This window comes from Podarcis melisellensis (genome assembly GCF_964234715.1).
Source record: "Podarcis melisellensis genome assembly, chromosome: 1".
Lineage (NCBI taxonomy): Eukaryota > Metazoa > Chordata > Lepidosauria > Squamata > Lacertidae > Podarcis > Podarcis melisellensis.
Genome location: NC_138528.1, coordinates 79,237,531 through 79,256,062, shown reverse-complemented (window position 1 = coordinate 79,256,062; position 18,532 = coordinate 79,237,531). Strand labels below are relative to the sequence as shown.

The window sequence follows — 18,532 nt, the reverse complement described above, 5'->3', positions numbered from 1 at the left end:
CACCTTTCCTCCACCCGCAAGAGGAGGAGATTGACAGCTTCCAGTTATTATTTGGAAACAACCCGTTCCCTACTTCTGTTCTAAACCTCAAACAGAAGCTTTAATTCTCTTCCCCTTGTGCACAAAGAAGGAAAGAAGAGGAAGGAAAGCCTGTGAGACAAAAACTTGCTATGCTGCATTCTGAATGAAACCTATATATTTGTAAAGATAGTGCTTGTTTATATTTGGGGAAAAGTTCTCTGTATCGGTCATCCTGCCTATGTTCTATTGGTCCTTACTCATTATCAAAGTCCCTTTTTTAAATAAAAAGTTGAGTTTGCATGCAGTCATCCATTGCACCCAAAAACTGTCCCAATGAAGGGGAACCCCTACTGGGCCTGGGTGTGTGCATACATTGTGTGCTGAAGCTGTAACAATTTTCAGAGACTTGAGCAAAACAAGAGTCTGCTTCATCAAATGTTTGAAGTGATAAGTTGGCAGGTGATGTTGGGAAAGATGGAGGGCACAAGGAGAAGGGGACAGCAGAGGACGAGGTGATTGGACAGTGTTCTCGAAGCTACCAGCATCAGTCTGACCAAACTGCAGGAGGCAGTGGAAGACAGGAGTGCCTGGCGTGCTCTGGTCCATGGGGTCACGAAGAGTCGGACACGACTAAACAACCAAACAACAACAACAACAAAACACGGTTGTAGAGAAAAAAAAATCTATAATGAGATCATTGGGAAAGGAAATGTAAAAAGTATAGGCTCTGACCATTTTTATTCCATTACACATGTTAACTTATCAATGACAGGTTGTTTGCATTATCATCAGCACTGCTTTGTCAATGATCACTGTAATTATTTTACATACCTTTAAGCTTTAATGTAATTGTCATAGCCTTTTTTTGCATTGCATTTCCCTAAGACCTAACTGTTTACATTTTTTTCTATATACGTACCTGACAGCTTAGGATAAAACATCATGCATCTGATGAAGTTGACTCTGGTCCATGGAATCTTATGCCATAATAAATGTGTTAAAACCTAAGGTGTCACAAATCACTCTTGTTTATTTTGAAGATGGTGATTGAGTTGAAGGTTTAGCATATTTCTGGCTCTGACTGCTTCTTTCTTCAGAATCTCTAGGTTCTTGACTGAAGGAGGAGAGCCCACCAACTCAAGGGAGTTAGATTATATTGTACAAAGGTGTCATTTATATACTTTTCTCTCCCCTCAATGTATGCTCATCCACCCACACCATAAGCTGTATTTCACACATTCTCGCATCTTGCTGCCACAATATTCTTTCTCCTCTCATGGATACACAAATACCACCTGATCTCCCTTCCACATGCACCTATTCAACAAACTCCCCCTCACATAATGGCCATGTTCTCTTTCACACATACATATACATGTGTACTCTACATCTCTCACTCAACTGCTGCTCATGGCAGACAAATTGCAAGGTGGACAGGTCATTTTATGAGTTTTATATTCACATTTTTTGGTAATTTTAAAACCGAACGTATGGTTTGGGAATGGATGTTTGCTATTGTTTTTGTCATTGCGAATCAATAATGAAAATATAGGTGCACCATTATGATTGTCTGCAATGATTTCCACAATGCAGAGTTGATGTTGCCAGCCTTCAGATCACATTTGTAGACACCTTTTGTAATGCAGAGTTGGTCTGCCAACAGGTCTGGCGCCTGAAACCAGCTTCTCGTAGAGCACATCCTTCAGGATCCTGCCATCTTCCATTCCGTGGGCATGCTACCCCATCACTGCTGCCACTTCTGGCTGACTGGGAGCAGGGCACGGAGGGTTCCATGCCCCATCACCCCATGGCGCTTGAATGGCTGCACCTCAGTGGTGGGGACTGGGCGAGTGTGGAGGACTTACTCTGTGCTCCCCCAGCCCCTGCCACTGACGGGTGGGCACTCACATGCCGGGTGGGAGCAGGGCGGTGGGGGTGCACTTTACCCTCTGGGTCCTGCTTCTGCCCAGCAGGCCAGGGCCAGCTCATCATCGGGCAAGCAGGCGCTTTTGTGCAGGGTGGGGGCACAGAGGGTGGAGAGCACCCTCCATGCTCTGTCCACATCAAGTGTGTGAGTGCCTGCCCACCAGCTGACGGATGGGGGCTTGAGTGCCTGGCGGGGCGTGGAGTGTGCTCTTCACCCTCTGCACCCTGCCCAGCGCACGGGGCCCATCCATCTGCTGGCCGGCAAATAAACCCTCTGTGCTCGGCCAGGGGGCTCACATGCTAGGCACATGGGGGGGAGGCTCCTGCTTTGTACCCCACTCAGATTCTGTGCTGGGGCCTCCTGCCTCTCCCACTACACCACTGAGTCAGACCACTTGTTCATCATTTCTGGTATTGGTTTCTCCAGGGTGTTAGGCAGACGTCTTCATACAACTTGAGCTCTTTTGATTTGAGATGCTGAGAACTCAACCTGAGACCATTCTAATAGAGAAAAGAACTCACAACATTGAGCTGCAAGAAATAGAGCACTAATTCTAGGACATCTGGAAACCCAAATGAAAACTTGGGAATAGGAGTTGCAGCTGCACTGTGTGTGTTGGGATTGTGATGGGGCAAGGTGACAGCAAGGTCAGTGGACCTCTGAATTGATAGCAGTTCTATTCCACAGGTGAGCACACACCTGCTAGATGCTGTCGCCACAAACCCACAGCTCACCCATCTTGCTGCAGCCTCTCTTTGCTCCATCCTTGTCCTAGCAAGGGCACTTCTGCTGTTCCTTCCCTTCATGAGGTGCTGTTGGCTGCTTTGAACTGACAGTGTAGCACTGTATCTCCCTTCCTTAGGAATGAGTAGCTTTGGGCTGGTGTGCTAACCTAAGGGCTGCATATGGTGTCTCTTATAACTAATGGGATATGCATAAGCCAATTTCCGTATCTTCCTGCTGTGCTCAGCTTCTATATGTATTGTGCTTCTGCAGCGAATGCCAGATCTAGTAGCATTGTGGATTTAACTAAATCTCCCTAGTTTTATCTGAAATCTTGTGACTTTATCTGAAATCTTGTGGCCTCGTTCTTGTTCTTTACACTAAGCCTTAACCCTCCAGATGTATATTCTGCAGTGCTCCTTCCCCACTCCATGCTACATCCTCATGTCATAAAGAATTAGAGCCAAACTATATGTTACGTTAAGCACACTGCAGTATTTAAAAATGTGATTAGGACTCCTCAGTTTTCTTTCCTATCAAAAAGCAGCCATGGTGTGTGTGTCTTAGTCTTAGCGTATTAGGACGGCAGCATTTGCCCTGTCCTAGCTTGGCTGAAGGCTGCCAGGGAAGGCAGTGGCACTTACTGGAAGGAATAGGGAAGGCCAGGAGACCATGGCGAGGGTTTGCTGGAAATCACTCAGGGAGAATGGTTGTTCTCAGCAGCATGCAGAGACCTTATGAAGGCTGACTGCTTAGGATCTGCTATTAATCCCACCTGCTCCAAGGAACTGTCTGTTTCTTAAATGGCCATTGCCTGACTCTGCAGCTCTCTTACGGCACAGGAGTAGTGGAGACTGCATTTAAGTCCGGGGTTGCCTTCTGAGTATGAGGAGTTGGGTGAATCCTGGAATGGGGGATGATGCCTCCCTAGGTGATGCCTCCCCTCCTTCTGATTCTTCCTTTGAGTCAGAGAAGGAATTGAGGCTAGAGAACATGACTGTGTGGGAGAGATGGGGTTCTCTTCCTCCCAACTATAGTCCTGATACAGATTGGGCTGCTGACAGCTACTTTAGGTTAGGAAAGGAAAGTGGCAGCCCTAGTTGTACATTTCAATATTATGCTTAACATAGCATGTAGTGGAGCCCTCCACAGCTACAGCAGCATGTGAGAGAGGAGACCTTGCACTCTTTGATTAAGAAGATGGCCCCTCCTGTGTGCCTTTTGTTTACAGAATATTAAAGAAGCAGCCAAAGGTCCAAAGCCTTATCAGCCTTTTGCTCCTACAATTCTGTCTCTGATGTAATCTGTTGTAGGGAAAGAGGATTTCTGATATTTAGGAAGGATTTAGAATGTTCCAAAGTCATTACAGTGCACTCAGTTGCTCTGATTTGTCTAGTGAAAGAGGTGCTGCTTCTCTGCTGCTGCACTTGCTATCTGAGAGCATTTTCTGTCCCTTGGTGTTTCTCTCATGAGTGACAGCATTGTGTGCTCTCATTCTCAGTCCTTCCTCCCATAATTCATAAGTCTCCTGAGAGCAGGAAATGAGGTCACTTCCTTCTAAAGTGGGATCAAAATGTAGAAAGAGGTGGGGGGGGAGTCCTGATTCACACATGCTTTGCTTGAAGCAGCTTCAGTTGAATAAATGAAGGTTGTGTCTTGGAGGGAGGGACCTGCTGTGATGGAGGTAGTGTTGATGCTGCTGCTGTTGCTGCTGGTGATGCGGATGACTGGCTTTATTGGCAGACAGTCACCAAGCTGTTTTTTCCCTCCTGCTTGGGATTTTCAGTGGTGCCAGGGCGAGTATGCTGATTCCTCCTTCACTCATGAAGACTCCGTCCATGGACACGGACTATCCCAAGAAAGCTTCTTGGGACAGAAGAATGTGCTTCTACTGGACTACATGCTATGTAAGCATATTTTATTCACACACACTCCTGTTTCTATTTGAGCCTGGGAACCCAGCTTGTTTAACAGTGCACTTGAGACATTTTAAATGCATTTCTGTGCAAATAAATGCCTTCCCATGACTTCATAAATACACGCTCTAATCCAGGTGTAAAGTCCTTTTCAAACACTTGGTAATCCTTTACTGTTTTAAGTATTCAGGACATGTACTCATCATCACAGCAAATTAGTTAATTTATACAATTTGATTGCACTATTCTACACAATAGGGGAAGATAAAGTGTGGTAACATATTATTTCCCATCCTTTTAATGCATGCATATGGAAGAATTGGGATTCTAATGTGAGTTAGTGATCATGAGTACAAGAGTTGTATTGATTCCAGGCTACTTAATTAATCTAGAGTAACATGACATGATACCTTCTATGTGCTGCCTTCTTTCTGCTTTCTTCCAGGACTCATAATTGCAGGTCCAGTGAATTTTGAGTGCATCTATCAATTCCTGATTTTTTAACTGCTCAAATAAAAAACATGAATGATCTGCCTCTTAACTTTCAGGATAACATACTTTTTTCATTTAGCTCTTATGCTGCCTATGTACCATATGCTTTTTCATTCTCAGTTGCTACTGTTCTTACTCTTGACTTCCACACTACCTTCAATAGTTTGGAGAAAAACAGGTTCAGGTGGCTGTCATATAAATAGTAGGCTTGCTAAGGTAAAAAAAGGTAGCCTATTCAAAGTTACTTGGTTTTAAACATGAATCATTCTTTGTTCTTATTTTCTGTGAGATTTCATTGCTGGAAAAGTTTCATGATTGCAAAATATAATACAGGAGGTAGAGTCCAGCTAATTGTTCTAGAGGGAGTAATATTTTACAAAGATATACAAGGAGTGTTGGAAGCGAACAATGATCCTCAGGAAAATGTGAGGGAAGGGAAGGCTAGTAATGCTTGCCAATTTTTTTGGTGGGAAGAATGAAAGATATCACTAGGGATTTTCACTAGAGCAACTTGGTACCAATTCTTCATAATGGTACCAGTTCTTCATAATGTCAGCAACTTGATGGGTTAGGTGAATGAATCTCAAATTAAGAAATCAGCCCCTGCTACTCAGTGAATGCAGATCTGCCCTTTACAATTAAATTCATAAAAATGGGAGGACATAAATTCATAAAAATGGGAGGACATACATATTTTCTCAGAGGGGACAGAAGAGGGGCAAGACAAAGAAGATAGCTTCCTTCCTTTTCCCTTCTCTCTAGAATTCTTCTCTGTCATCTATACTTCCTTGCCCAATCCAATGAAGGAGAGCCACTCTCAGATACTTGGATGTGTATCTAATTGTACATCCTTATGGAGAATATATATTCCAACAGGGCAGTACAGATAGACTGCATCTACACTCAGATATACATTTGCATGTTCATCTCATTTATCCTCTTGTTTTAAGCTGAAAGAAGATTCTTCCTTTCATTTCAAAGGATACTGTTTGGTGGCAGGGGTAGCTGTGCTTGGATGTTCAGCTCAAGGTACAATATTTTCTCTGGGAGGGCCCTAAGATTTAAGAAACAAAATGACACTTAATTAACCTGGAAGGTGTCAGGCATACTTTCCAACAACATTTTTGAGAATTCTCTGAAACCACTTCACCAAAGTTCCTATGGTTTGAATCTTGGAAGTTCTGCTTAGATAATTTGAATGTGAACCTTGTGTAAAACAACAACATCATATGATAATTGTAGATAGACGTAGAAAGTATATACCGGTATATATTGGTGCTTACTACAAGAGTGCTATGAGAAGCAAATCCTGACTGTGATGCATATAGTAGAAATGAGATTATTTAGGTGTTGCCCATTTTGTTAATTGCTTAAGAGAACAATTAAAGAAGATCAAGTCTGAGGTGCATTGACAGCAGCAATGAGTGCTCTCTCTCTCTCTCTCTTTCTCTCTCTCTCCCCCTCGCAATACTCCTGGGACAGCAACAGAATCAAGATGCCGGAGGATAAGGAAATGGAGTGGCTCAAAATTATCAAAAATGTTAGGCCTGATTGTGACTTATTATAGATCATGTTCAGGTCCTTCTTAAACTATATTATTAGTGCTTGGTGAAGTCATCAGGATGGATTATAAATTGAGATGTAGCCAGGCAGGACTGAGGAGAACTAAGATGCTGTGGACATCAGGAAGATATCCCCCCTCCTTGTACCTACTCTTGCCAAATTGTTCTGCAAAGAACAGAGGAAGTACTAATGGTGTGAATCAGGAAGCTAAGCTATTTATTCCTGAATAGAAATGGAGCCACTTTCAGCTGTCAAATCTGTTGCAAATTTTTCAGCTGAGAAAGGCTCAGCTTTATGTGGAAGGCTTGAGTTCCTACTGCTAGATTTAGTAGGCAGACCCTTCAAGGTACCTCAACTATGCTTCAAGCAGAAAAACCTCTCCTAGGCCTGATAGTCTCTTGGAACCTGTTCAGACATTGAAGAGGACATTGTGGACAAATGATGTTCATTTTCAAAAAGAAACTCAATACCAGTACAACCAACCTGGATGTTTAGAACAGGGTAGTGACTCCACCCATGAAGCAGTACAAAAACCACCAGTTTTTCAAGGACACATTCTGCGGGGAAAGGCCATATAGACAAGTGCTGTATGCTTTGACTTATGGAGTTGAGAATTACGGTATATTGTAGGGATTAATTTGAAAGTCATCACCAGAGTTTGTGAGTAGGAAAGACTATATGCATAGGCCCCCACTGCAATGTTGCCATTAACAAGTTTCTGAGAAAAGGAAGCACTAGAGAAGCATCTGGCCATTAAATATCCAGAAATATTCAGGGGGACTTGCCAAAGGGTGATCTGGGCTGGCTTCAGCACGTGCCTTCGGCATGTATGCCTGTGGCAGCTGTGCCTGGAAGCAAGCAAGGGCTGACTGAAAACCACAGCTGCCACTTGCTGCAAGGGCATGAGAATAGGCTATTTAGACATTGAATTTGAATGGAGCTGCTATGCAAGCTGGGTTTGGGCGACTCACAGAGCAATCTGTTGTATCAGTTCTAGTGTTTCACAAAGGGGTATAGGGAGAACTCTTCATAAGCTGTGGGGAGCTGGGGTGAAGTATAAAAAAAATTCTGTTTATGTGATGTTCAGGCTAGAGGAAGTTTTTGAACAGTTGCTTGGGTGAGCAGAGTGCTGGGTGAAGAGAATTATTGTACAGCTGCTGTCCACAGAAAAATGAATCACTCCTTATGGCCAAATGAGTTAGCATAATTACTGTTTCTGGGTGGATAAATTATGGACCTTACAGTCTGATATTCAGATTTAGACTAGGAACGCTCTTGAATTTTGTCTAGTATCCCAGTGTGACACTGGTATCTGAGATGACTGATGCCAGTGGCAAAATGAATTATATAACTCAGAAGCTCTTTGAATATCCAGCCCAAGGTGCTTGCAGGCAAAATATTACTTGTAGGATTCCCTCCAGCTGTGAATGCATTCCCATTTCTATTCTAGGAGAAGTCTGTTATTACGGCCACAAAAGTATGACATGAATCTGTGAAGATCTCCTCCCCTGCTATTCATTAGTGGGATCTTCTGCTGAATCGAAAGTCTTCTATAAACAGAAGGAGCTCTTCCACTTGTAGAAGGCTTAGTATCCAAGCCAATGGATTCAAAAGTCTCAGCGTCTAATTGCAGTCATAAAAATAGCTGATAGCAAGATTTTAGATTATGTGCATCATGCTTTGGTTCACAATGCTAAAACTGATACACTTTATAACTGATGTGGCTAACCTTCCTGTTGCAAATCCCATAACCTAACACCTTGCAGACATATGGGTAGGAATTTCTGCTTTAATAACATCATGGGCATACTGTATATGCTGGTCTTGGAGAACCAATATCAAAAGCCTTCCTGTCGTCCTGTGGATTTTTTGGTTGTGATTCAACATCCATTTCCATGCACAATCCTGTGAAGATATGACAGAGATATCTGTGCACCTTGTTTATCACACCTTGAAAAGGTTAACATTTGACAAGTACCATACATATTTACTCTGAAGTGAGTCCTACCTCATTCAGTGGAACTGACTTTCATGCAGGGATACATACATTTGTATGCTTAGACTTCACTCTCAAAACTGGAAAAACTTGAATGTTTGGCATGTATGACAAACTTCAGCTTCCTGATTGAGTGGATCTCTTTCTTCAGAAGAATCATTCTGTAGAAAAATTGCCACCCACCCATTCAGGAAGCTCCACTTCATGGGTTTTGACAGGCTGTGTTACAGGCTGGAATTTGGGTCACAAGCACCATGTTGTAGCAGCTGACTCTCCAGAGGACTTACTGGACCAAAATGAACAAATTAAAAGGTGCCAATATGGATACGAATTCCAGAATTTTCTAAAAGTAGGTTAGCAGACTGGTCCGAGCATTCTTGCCAGGGAAACAGTTTGGGAATGCCAACCTAGCATCCATACTTCTTTGCAAGTGCAAATGCAATTTAGAGTCTGAATAACTTATGATAGGACTGGCTTTATATTATGCCCCCAAACCCCAAATTCCCGTGCTTTTATCCTACGTGTAATATGGAATAAAGTTGCTTAGCTACCTGTTAGAGCTTCCACAGGCATCTAGAAAAGATCAGTAACCAATACAGAGCTCTGTAACAAGATTGCCACTAATCTTGTGAATTGGAATCCAGTGAGCATGGGCTTTACTCCACTTTCAGCTAATGCTCACCTCCCTTCATCTATAGCTGTGTTTCTTTTGATCCTCCTAATGCCTCTTTTAAACATTCAGGTGTTGCATCATCTGTAGCTCTGAATAGCAGTATCAAGAAAGTTTAGGAATCTGCATGCCCTTAGGGATAAATTCCAGAAGAATAGCCTTTTATCAGAATAATGACAACAAGCCCATGAGCATCTTTAAAAGTAACACATTTATTGTGGCATGACCGCCTCATCTTCATCATGTGCAAGGAAGTGGCACAATATTATTTTTGCTGGGCATGATCAAACAATCAAACCACCAAAGCATGAATAAGGAAATCATCCTGACAATTACTGCAGAATCTACCTAACCTCCATTTTTAAAAGAGCAAGTGTTTAGCTTTTAGTAGCTATATGAACATTTATAAGGGGGTTGGGAAGGGGAGACTCTCTGGCTTCTAAAGATTGCTAAATAGGCCCGTTTTCTAGTCCTGGAGTGATGAAAGTAACAAGACTAGGTTGCAAGTGATTTTTACCTAACCCATTTCATTTATTGTACAACATTGTGAATGTTTAGCCTCCCTCTCCTTTACTAAAGGCAGCATGAATGCACATGTGACTTTGTGGCTAGGCACCCCTCCTTTCATATAATAATGTAATTTTTAAAGGAATGAAGAATCCTGCACAAAATCCTCCTGTGGGTGGCATACATGTGGTCACTCACCACGGCCTCTTCAGTGGGTACTGAGGACAGCCATACCAGATATACAGCAGCACTGGGTCATGCACCTAGAGGCTGCTTTCAGCTTTTGGAGGGCCCAGTTTGAATCAAAAAAAAAAAAATCTGGACGGCCACATTAATCAGAGACCATGGCAGTCCACAAAAATGAATTTGGCTTGCCTTATGGCCATGGGTTGAGAACGAGACTTGGATAGCCAATATGGTGTAGGAGATAGAATGTCCAGCTGGAAAGGAGAGCCCTGGGTTGAAATTAAACTTTAAAACTGGATCACTACCTAACCTATCACTCAGAGTGGCAGGGTACAAATGTGAGAAGTGTGTGGGGAAATTGTCTGAGATATCATTACAACTATTCTGTTCTTGGAACAAGTGAACAGCCATATTTTTGTGATGGCTGGAAAAACCTTGCTTAATTGCTATTTGTTCTTCTGTTTCAGAAGGTGAGCATTGTGCCTGGTGATCCTCCCCTGACCCATTAGCCATGCCAGGGATTGTGGTATTCCGTCGTCGCTGGTCTGTAGGCAGTGATGACCTTGTTTTGCCAGCCATCTTTCTCTTTCTCCTTCATACCACTTGGTAAGTGAAAACATACACCTGAGCAGAAAGCTTCCATGACTCTACTAATGAGCAGTTTTTTGTTCTGTTTTGCTACTCTTTTTTTTCCAGTTATTGGTAGCATCCTGCTCCCCTATAAAAAGTGTCATTCAAAACGCTGCATTTTTTAAAAAATCATTTCATAAAATGTATATGCTGCTTGTTTGTAGAAAAATCCTCAAAGTGGTTTTCAAAAAAGATAAAGCAATAAAATCATCACTAATCATTTATAACCATTGTTCAAAGCATAAAGTTGTAACCACAACAAAACAATTTAAAACTCATACAAACTTTCTAAACGTCTGATGTTAAAGCTCAGAATGCTGTCAGTAGGCACTGAAAAGAATACAGTAAAGGTATCAATTGGTGGGATTTCCCAAGTGTTGACTCATAACATCAGTCTTTTTTAGACTAATGCCATAATTCACATCATTAGAAAGGTAAGTTAATGCAGAATTTAATGCAACACACTGTGTTGAATTATCTTGATAAAACCATGGTAAAGTGTATTTCATACCTTCTTATCATTTCTGTTAATACTTAGTATGGAAAACGTTTGCCACAATTACAGCCCTACAATGGCATCCCATGGAATTATTATTATTATTATTATTATTATTATTATTATTATTATTATTTTATTAGAGTTTATCTACCGCCCTATACCCAGAGTTCTCAGGGCAGTTCACAGAATAAAATCAAGATATAAAACCACAAAATACATAATAGAAATAAAAACAACCACCCAATAGCCCCCCCCAACCCCATTTTAAAAGCACATAGGATGTAAATCAGATCAACCAAAGGCCTAGTTAAAAAGGAACGTTTTTGTCTGGCGCCTCAAGGTGTATAATGAAGGTGCTAGGTAAACGTCCCTGGGGAGAGCATTCCACAGACAGGGAGCCACTGCAGAGAAGTCCCGTTCTCATGTTACTACCCTCTGGACCTCTCGAGGAGGAGTCACATGAAGAAGGGCCTCAGAAGATGATCTCAGGGTCCAAGTACGTTCAAAAGGAAAGAGGCAGTCCTTGAGGTATTGCAGTCCTGGAATGAACCAAGGATGTTAGGTTGCCAGGTGTTATAATGTAAAACCAATATTGTGTGATTGCACCTTATCAGTTGTTCCTTGGTTGCTTCTGACTAACAAGTTTCTTTATGGATAACTCAGCAGTGGTGTACTGGGGAATCTACATGTTGCCACACATCTTCCCAGAGGGCAAGCAAAGTGATGAAAGTTGTGACAGCTTATTGTTTTACCCTTTGTCATGTGGGCATACTCATGTATCATGTATAATAAAATCATTATGTAGGCAAGAATAGTAATACCATATTGACATTATAATCTTGATGTAGAGTTTGCAGCACCGTGTGCCTGCCACATTTTCTTCTGCCCTCTAGTGACTACTGAAAGCATGTCCACGCCTTTACTATTCTCATTTTAAGGCCTCCTGGTGACAGTGGAGAAGTAGACAGATCTGTCAAAAGGAATTTTCTCTCTCTCAGTTATAGAGGGACACAGAATGTGTTCTGGGATGCCATCCAGAAATCTGCATGTGGGCGAAAAAAATCCCCACTAGCTAAGCAGCAGCATTTTACTATCAAAGCAATCCCTAAACATATACCACAAATAAATGGATGGCATTAGTGGAACATTTGAAATTGGCTAAGTGTGATATTTGCCTGTAATCACAGAAACCCAGACCCAGGTGTATACTGAATATAATACTACTGATAGCATTCCTTTAGTGGCTGACTCTGGAAACTCTTGTCAAATTTGTTTCATTAAAAGTAACAAGATAATTACATTGTGAATAAAATGTTAAAAGGGCTCGGATGCCTTTAGAGAGGATAACTGTTTTATTATGGGATGAGCTTTGATAGGCAAAAGCTCGTTTTATTAGATGTATGCAGTTGTGAATATGTTCAAAGCTAACTACTCAATTGTTTAGCACATAAAATAAACTAACCACTTCATGGAAACATTAAAAAGAGACATTTTCACAGACCTGCAATCATAATATTGCTGTTGACATTCTTTGAATGCTATTTTTTCATGTATATGGTACCTTGAGGTTTATCAAGGGAATATTGTATGTGCTTATGTGTGGCAGGTTCATAATCCTTTCTGTGGTGCTCTTTGGACTGGCATACAACCCCAATGAGACCTGCTCTCTCAACCTGGTGGACCACGGCAGAGGCTACCTGGGTATTCTGCTTAGCTGCATGATCGCAGAAGTCGCAATCATCTGGCTCAGCATGCGTGGCAGCATCTTGTACACAGAACCTCGGGATTCAATGCAATATGTCCTGTACGTCAGACTGGGTAAGGGACAGTGACCAAGGGACTTTATAAATTTTTGAACTTGATGCAGCCATCTGTTATACACTCAAGGGATTCCCCTGTCAGCATACGGATAAGCAGACACAAAACACATTCTTTTTCAGCCATTTAAATACTCTGCTCATTTAGAATATACATACTGCAGAGGAGAATCTCTTTTCCAGAATTTCTGTCTTCATCCTTTCATTGGTAGCACCAAGGATGTTTTTTAGTCTAGAAGCATCCTCTGAATGTTAAGCAAGGGAAAGCCATTTATACAACTAGTTACTACAGATGTGGGAAATGCAGAGATAGAATTTTTGCCAGATGTCCCCACGACGCCTCATAAATTTACCCTACGTAAACGTTTGATTAGTTTAATTTTTTTGGATCCCTGTCACCTCACTTTGTTAAATGACGCAAGACATCATTTCATTTGTCTGCTTTTTAGCATTTTACATTTGTAATAACTACATTTACCATGCCATCTTGCAGAAATGCAGACACTGCATGTAACAATTGCCTTTCTCCATCTGCCTTGATACTTCTTTCGTAGAAATCTAATTCATGCTTAGCATGCACACAACCAAACCTAAACCCACCTGCCATGCTTGAGCACATAAGTTTATTTCTCCCCTTGCTTGTACACATGTCCTAAAAAGTTTCCATTGATAACCCTCCTCTCTCACAAAATATTCTTTGTAGGTACTGGCTACTTAAAGGAATCTCTTCCACTGATGAGGTGTGCATGGAATTTGCTTTGTCTTTTGAAGGACACATAACCTTTCCCTACAGTCTCCCTCAAGGCATCCTGATTCTCAAAGATGTTACCAGAAAAAAAGGAACAGGCATTGCTCACTCACAACATTTTTAACTGGCCTTCCATTCATATCATATAGAAATAACTAGGCTTCCTCTGCTTTAGATGGGTGTTTATTTTTGTTGTCTGAGACACATATTTTTATTAGAATTGTATAAGAAAACATTGCACACAGGAAGGGGATCAACCCAATTCTAAACACTGTGACATTGCTGTCTGTTCTTGTTTAATTACTTCTTCACTGGATGTAATTTTTTGTAGGCATGGTTACTCCTTTTCTGAGCCTTGCTTAAATAAGTTTGTGAATCCAAATTAAAACTGAGCTGAAGTGGAGGGAGACGGGAGGAAAGCAAATAAAATCCAAGACTCACCCTAGAAAGGTGTGCAAGAAGCTCTCTGTATAACAATGCTTTCAGTTTCTCATCTTAAAAGTGCTTGTATCCCATGCTACCTTGCAAGCAGCTTTTGCAGTTTCTGAAGAACTTTCCTTAGTTGGTGGGTGGCAGCACTATTAAGAAATTAAATTATTCCCTCCCTATTCAGAAAAAAACCCTCTGTGCATAGAAAGGTTTTCATATTTTTCTCCTTTCCATGCCTTGAATTCATACGTTCAGTGAACATTAGTGGGTAGCCTTGCAGGGGCTGGAACCTCTTTTTTGTTTTGTTTCTTAATGTTACTTACAATATTTAATCAGTGAATATACAAAGTAGATGTTATCATTCTTTAGGGAAGCAAACTAGGAAAAAGCCCTTTAAAAATCTGAAAAGTTCAGTTGGTACAGGGATAGAGTGCTATCTCTCATCGCTGATGGTGTCGAAACTACTGGTCAGTAGCAGCAAAATATTGAGGATTGTAGGTAAATATGATAACCTCAAAAAAGAGAGGCACCAGTTTGAAGAAGAAAACATGGGGCTTTTCTCCACAGCATAAGCTGCAGCTTCACATTTGTTACAAGAAAAAGGTTCTCACATTACTTTGGTAGAGATCATGGAGCATTTAGGAGTGGCTTCTCACTGTCGTGCCACCGGATCTAACTTAACAGTGGCAATTTTATAAATAAATAATAAATTTTGGGGATTTTTTTAAAAAAGTAAGACACCCCCCTCCCCTTCTTGAATTGAGGTGCGTTGCTGAGATGGACCCTAGCACATTTTCTTCTTGAACTACTTTTTAAATGGCTACATGAGTATCCAAAAATACATATTTTTTTTTAATCACTTCAAAAAATCTTCCTGGACTGAAGAGAGGTAATGTGTGGCTCATCATCATCAATTTCTCTTACACATCTGCAACAGTTACACCAAAATATATACACATCTCTATTGCAGCTGTGCCACTCACACTTTAGCTGTTTAGCTTGAAGTGTTGTGAAAACTTAGAAAACAGGTTTTTACCTGAGAATGGAGTGTGACATTCAAAAAAGAACATTTCAGCATTTTATTCAATCTTTTATTGATAAAAGGAATTATATGGGCGGGGGGAATTGAAATTACATGCTACAGGTAGCACCTCCAGTCACTGAAAGGTTTTGTTAGACTGTGTAAAATGTCACCTTTTGATATCTGAGAACTGAGCAATGCAGTATGATAGCAATTATGTCCTATAAATTAGATATGTAGCTTAATGGGCTTTTTCTTTTACTTTCTTGCAATAGTAACATGTTGTTGTTATCTGCCGTGCTCTGCTTTGAGTCAAAGTAGGGATGGGTGAGCTCTCTCCAGTTTGCCTCAGAGTTCTTTCCCCAAAATGAAAAACACCTGGGATAATTTTCTGAGGCAGTCTGAGGTTGGGAAAATCATAGAACCATAGAATTGTATGAGCTCAAGCTTGAAGAAATTCATCAGCATCTCAGGGTCCAAGATTCTGCTGTCTAGTCAATTAGTATACAATTTATATTTGTGCATTTTGCCTCCCCCTCTTTCACCCCACCCAATTTATTTATTTTTTTGCCAGAATCAAATGAAACTCATGTGTACCTTTCTGAGATTGCTAAAGCCAATGAGGAATTGAACTATATCACAGGTGCATTTCAGGAGAGAAATGGGGTTGGGGAATATTTTTATCGTACTTATTTACAACATTTATAATCCACCTTCACTAAGTGGTCCCAGGTTGGGGTACACATATAAAAATATTATGACATCAGATCTAAAATACATAGCATCATAAAACATTTAAGACAATTCTTTCAGCTGTTCTGTCATTTTAGTGGTTGGAGTGGAACAGAGGAAGATTTTATGTATGAAACTCTATTTCCTGTTGCTGTACTACCTATCTAGAAATATGCCCATATTCTTAGGAAAGTATTTGTTATCATGCTCAATGGGGATGAGGGAAAGATTTGTTTTTTGCTGAGAAATTTTTGGGTGCTTTCCTTGAGCATTTGTATAAAATGTTCCTAAATGTAATTCTTTTTATGAGTTTTCCTTGAAAAATGGGGGTGGGTATGTTTAATTGAGCTTAGACAAAAATCTGGTTTTGCTTTGTGAGATAACAAATTGGAATGGATACATGAGAACTGCTAACAAGAAATACTGTGGTGGTCTCTGACATCTTTGAAACAAGGTATTCATTAGAATAATGCTGCTATTGTGCACTATGTTCTTATTGTTTCAGCCATCCTGGTGATTGAGTTTATCTATGCTATTGTGGGCATTGTTTGGTTAACCCAGTACTACAGCTCCTGCAATGATGTTACTGCCAAGAGTGTCACTTTGGGTGTGTATTTGAAGGTTTCTGCATGAATTCACTTTCTGCCTATATAAATGTACCCACCCTGAATGTTTTGCAGATAGACTTAACCATTGCACAAACTTCAATTAGTATGTATGGATGGAAGGACAGTAGCTGTTGTTTTTCTGCCTGACTAGGTATTGTATGGATTTTTGCAATTGCTCTGGAAACCAGTGCAAGTCCTTACAAAAAAATCCAACAGTACATCTCTAACTACTGTTTTATCCATAATTTCTCTCACTCAATAATATCTGGTTTTGAGATCCCTGGTGTTACTGTGGATGCATGCCTTCACTTTGGTCAGTGAAATTCAGCTTTAGGGTGTTGCTTCAGAAAAACAACCCATAAACACAAAGCTAACTCGCCAAGAGAGTCATAGATGACACTTCGGAACTGAGCATTTGAATCTTCTTTGTTTTACCAGGAATGGTCGTCTGCAACTGGGTCGTCATTCTGAGTGTTTGCATCACTGTCCTGTGCGTCTTTGATCCAACAGGAAGAACCTTTGTCAAACTGCGAGCCACAAAGAGGAGGCAGCGTAACTTGAGGACGTACAACTTGAGGTAAGTCACAAAACAGCATTTCAACAAGATACAGTCTGGATTATGTATATAATGTATCTAACTCAGAAGCTATTTTCCTTGATTTGTTTCATGATTGAAAAAACTGTGTTGTGACCTGATTAACTGATTTATATGGACTTTTTCTCTTTTCACCTAAGTATCCCTATTCTTCTGTTGCCACTCAAAGCAGTTTAAAAAGGAGCTCACAATGCAACATATGGACAGGGCTTGCTGTTTGCCAGTTGTTGGGGGGGAGGACACGCAGCTGAAGACCATTGCTTCCAAATACCAGCACCACTGTACAGTGGTACCTTGGGTTACATATGCTTCAGGTTACATACACTTCAGGTTACAGACTCTGCTAGCCCAGAAATAGTGCTTCAGGTTAAGAACTTTGCTTCAGGATGAGAACAGAAATCGTGCAGCGGCGGCGCAGCAGCAGCAGGAGGCCCCATTAGGTAAAATGGTGCTTCAGGTTAAGAACAGACCTCCAGAACGAATTAAGTACTTAACCCGAGGTACCACTGCATATACTAATAGTGATCCTAGTTCTCTGAGTGCTGGTCCTGATGTAGCTAAAATGACAACATACACACACACAGGAGATACTGGGATGCATGGGGGCACCCTCAGGTTTGCTCATAGCATAATAATAATATGCTAGGAGGCAACCTCCATTCACAGTCGCCCAGTGAGGACTGTGCATTATCAGTAGGCATGGGATACTGAATGTTGTGGGGTTCAGAGTGGGGATAGAATTAGGTGGCTAGGATCCACACAGCAACATTTTGTTGCACGGTTGACTTGTGTGTATATATCGAAAACTCAGTTTTCTGACTGCCCAGTCCTTAGGTAGCCAAAACAGCACCATCCACAAGAGCGTGGAATATGAGATTTACCGAATTACAAAAATTCTGTAGAGGGAAAAAATCAGCAGGGGCAAAAAAAAACCCTGCAAAACTATGTAGTGCAGACTGAGCATGCTTGGTGGGTACTGGATACTGATTGACTGCTGGGTGAAACAAAAACAAAAACTGGCAGGAGCAGGGATAGAATTGAATATCCTGAGCAGAAGCACTCTACACTGCTGAATTTTGTTATGGGTCCAACTTACGCTCCTCTCAGTCAAGGCTTGCAATTAAAAGTCAACTGTCTCATTTTTGGTTGTTGGTGAGATGAGACTGGAGGACATTCCTTAAAAGGGAACGACTCCTCCTACTGGACATGGCAGGCAGAGTCCCTAACCTAGAGCCTTTTTGGTAGCAGTGTCTGGGCTGAAATCATCAAAAATGTCTGGGAAAATTCAGACGTATGGCAACCCATGTTGGCAGTGTCATTTTCACTGCTTTTCCATAAAAATAGTTCAAAAACGTCAATTTTTTATGTGATTTTGCAAAAACAGCTCAACAACTTTTCTGTCTGGATTTTCACTGTTTGAAATATGGCAACCCTAGTTATTGTGCCTGTCTT

At 41.1% G+C, this 18,532-nt stretch overlaps 1 protein-coding gene across 12 annotated transcripts in view; it reads left to right on the top strand.

The window, feature by feature from the left end:
• DAGLA (diacylglycerol lipase alpha) overlaps window positions 1-18,532 on the top strand; it is an 87,544-nt gene that overhangs the window by 40,239 nt on the left and 28,773 nt on the right. For 8 of the 12 annotated variants that reach the window (XR_014172955.1, XM_081930485.1, XM_081930481.1 and 5 more), the window contains 5 exons: window positions 4,458-4,578; window positions 10,469-10,607; window positions 12,737-12,948; window positions 16,383-16,484; window positions 16,924-17,062. Coding sequence is in view for 11 of the 12 variants with exons in the window: in XM_081930485.1 (XP_081786611.1) it covers window positions 10,513-10,607; window positions 12,737-12,948; window positions 16,383-16,484; window positions 16,924-17,062 (548 nt within the window). In the remaining variant the exon portion in view is untranslated. The remainder of the gene's footprint in view (window positions 1-4,457; window positions 4,579-10,468; window positions 10,608-12,736; window positions 12,949-16,382; window positions 16,485-16,923; window positions 17,063-18,532) is intronic. The other 4 variants (XM_081930479.1, XM_081930478.1, XM_081930487.1 and 1 more) reach the window with 2 other exon arrangements.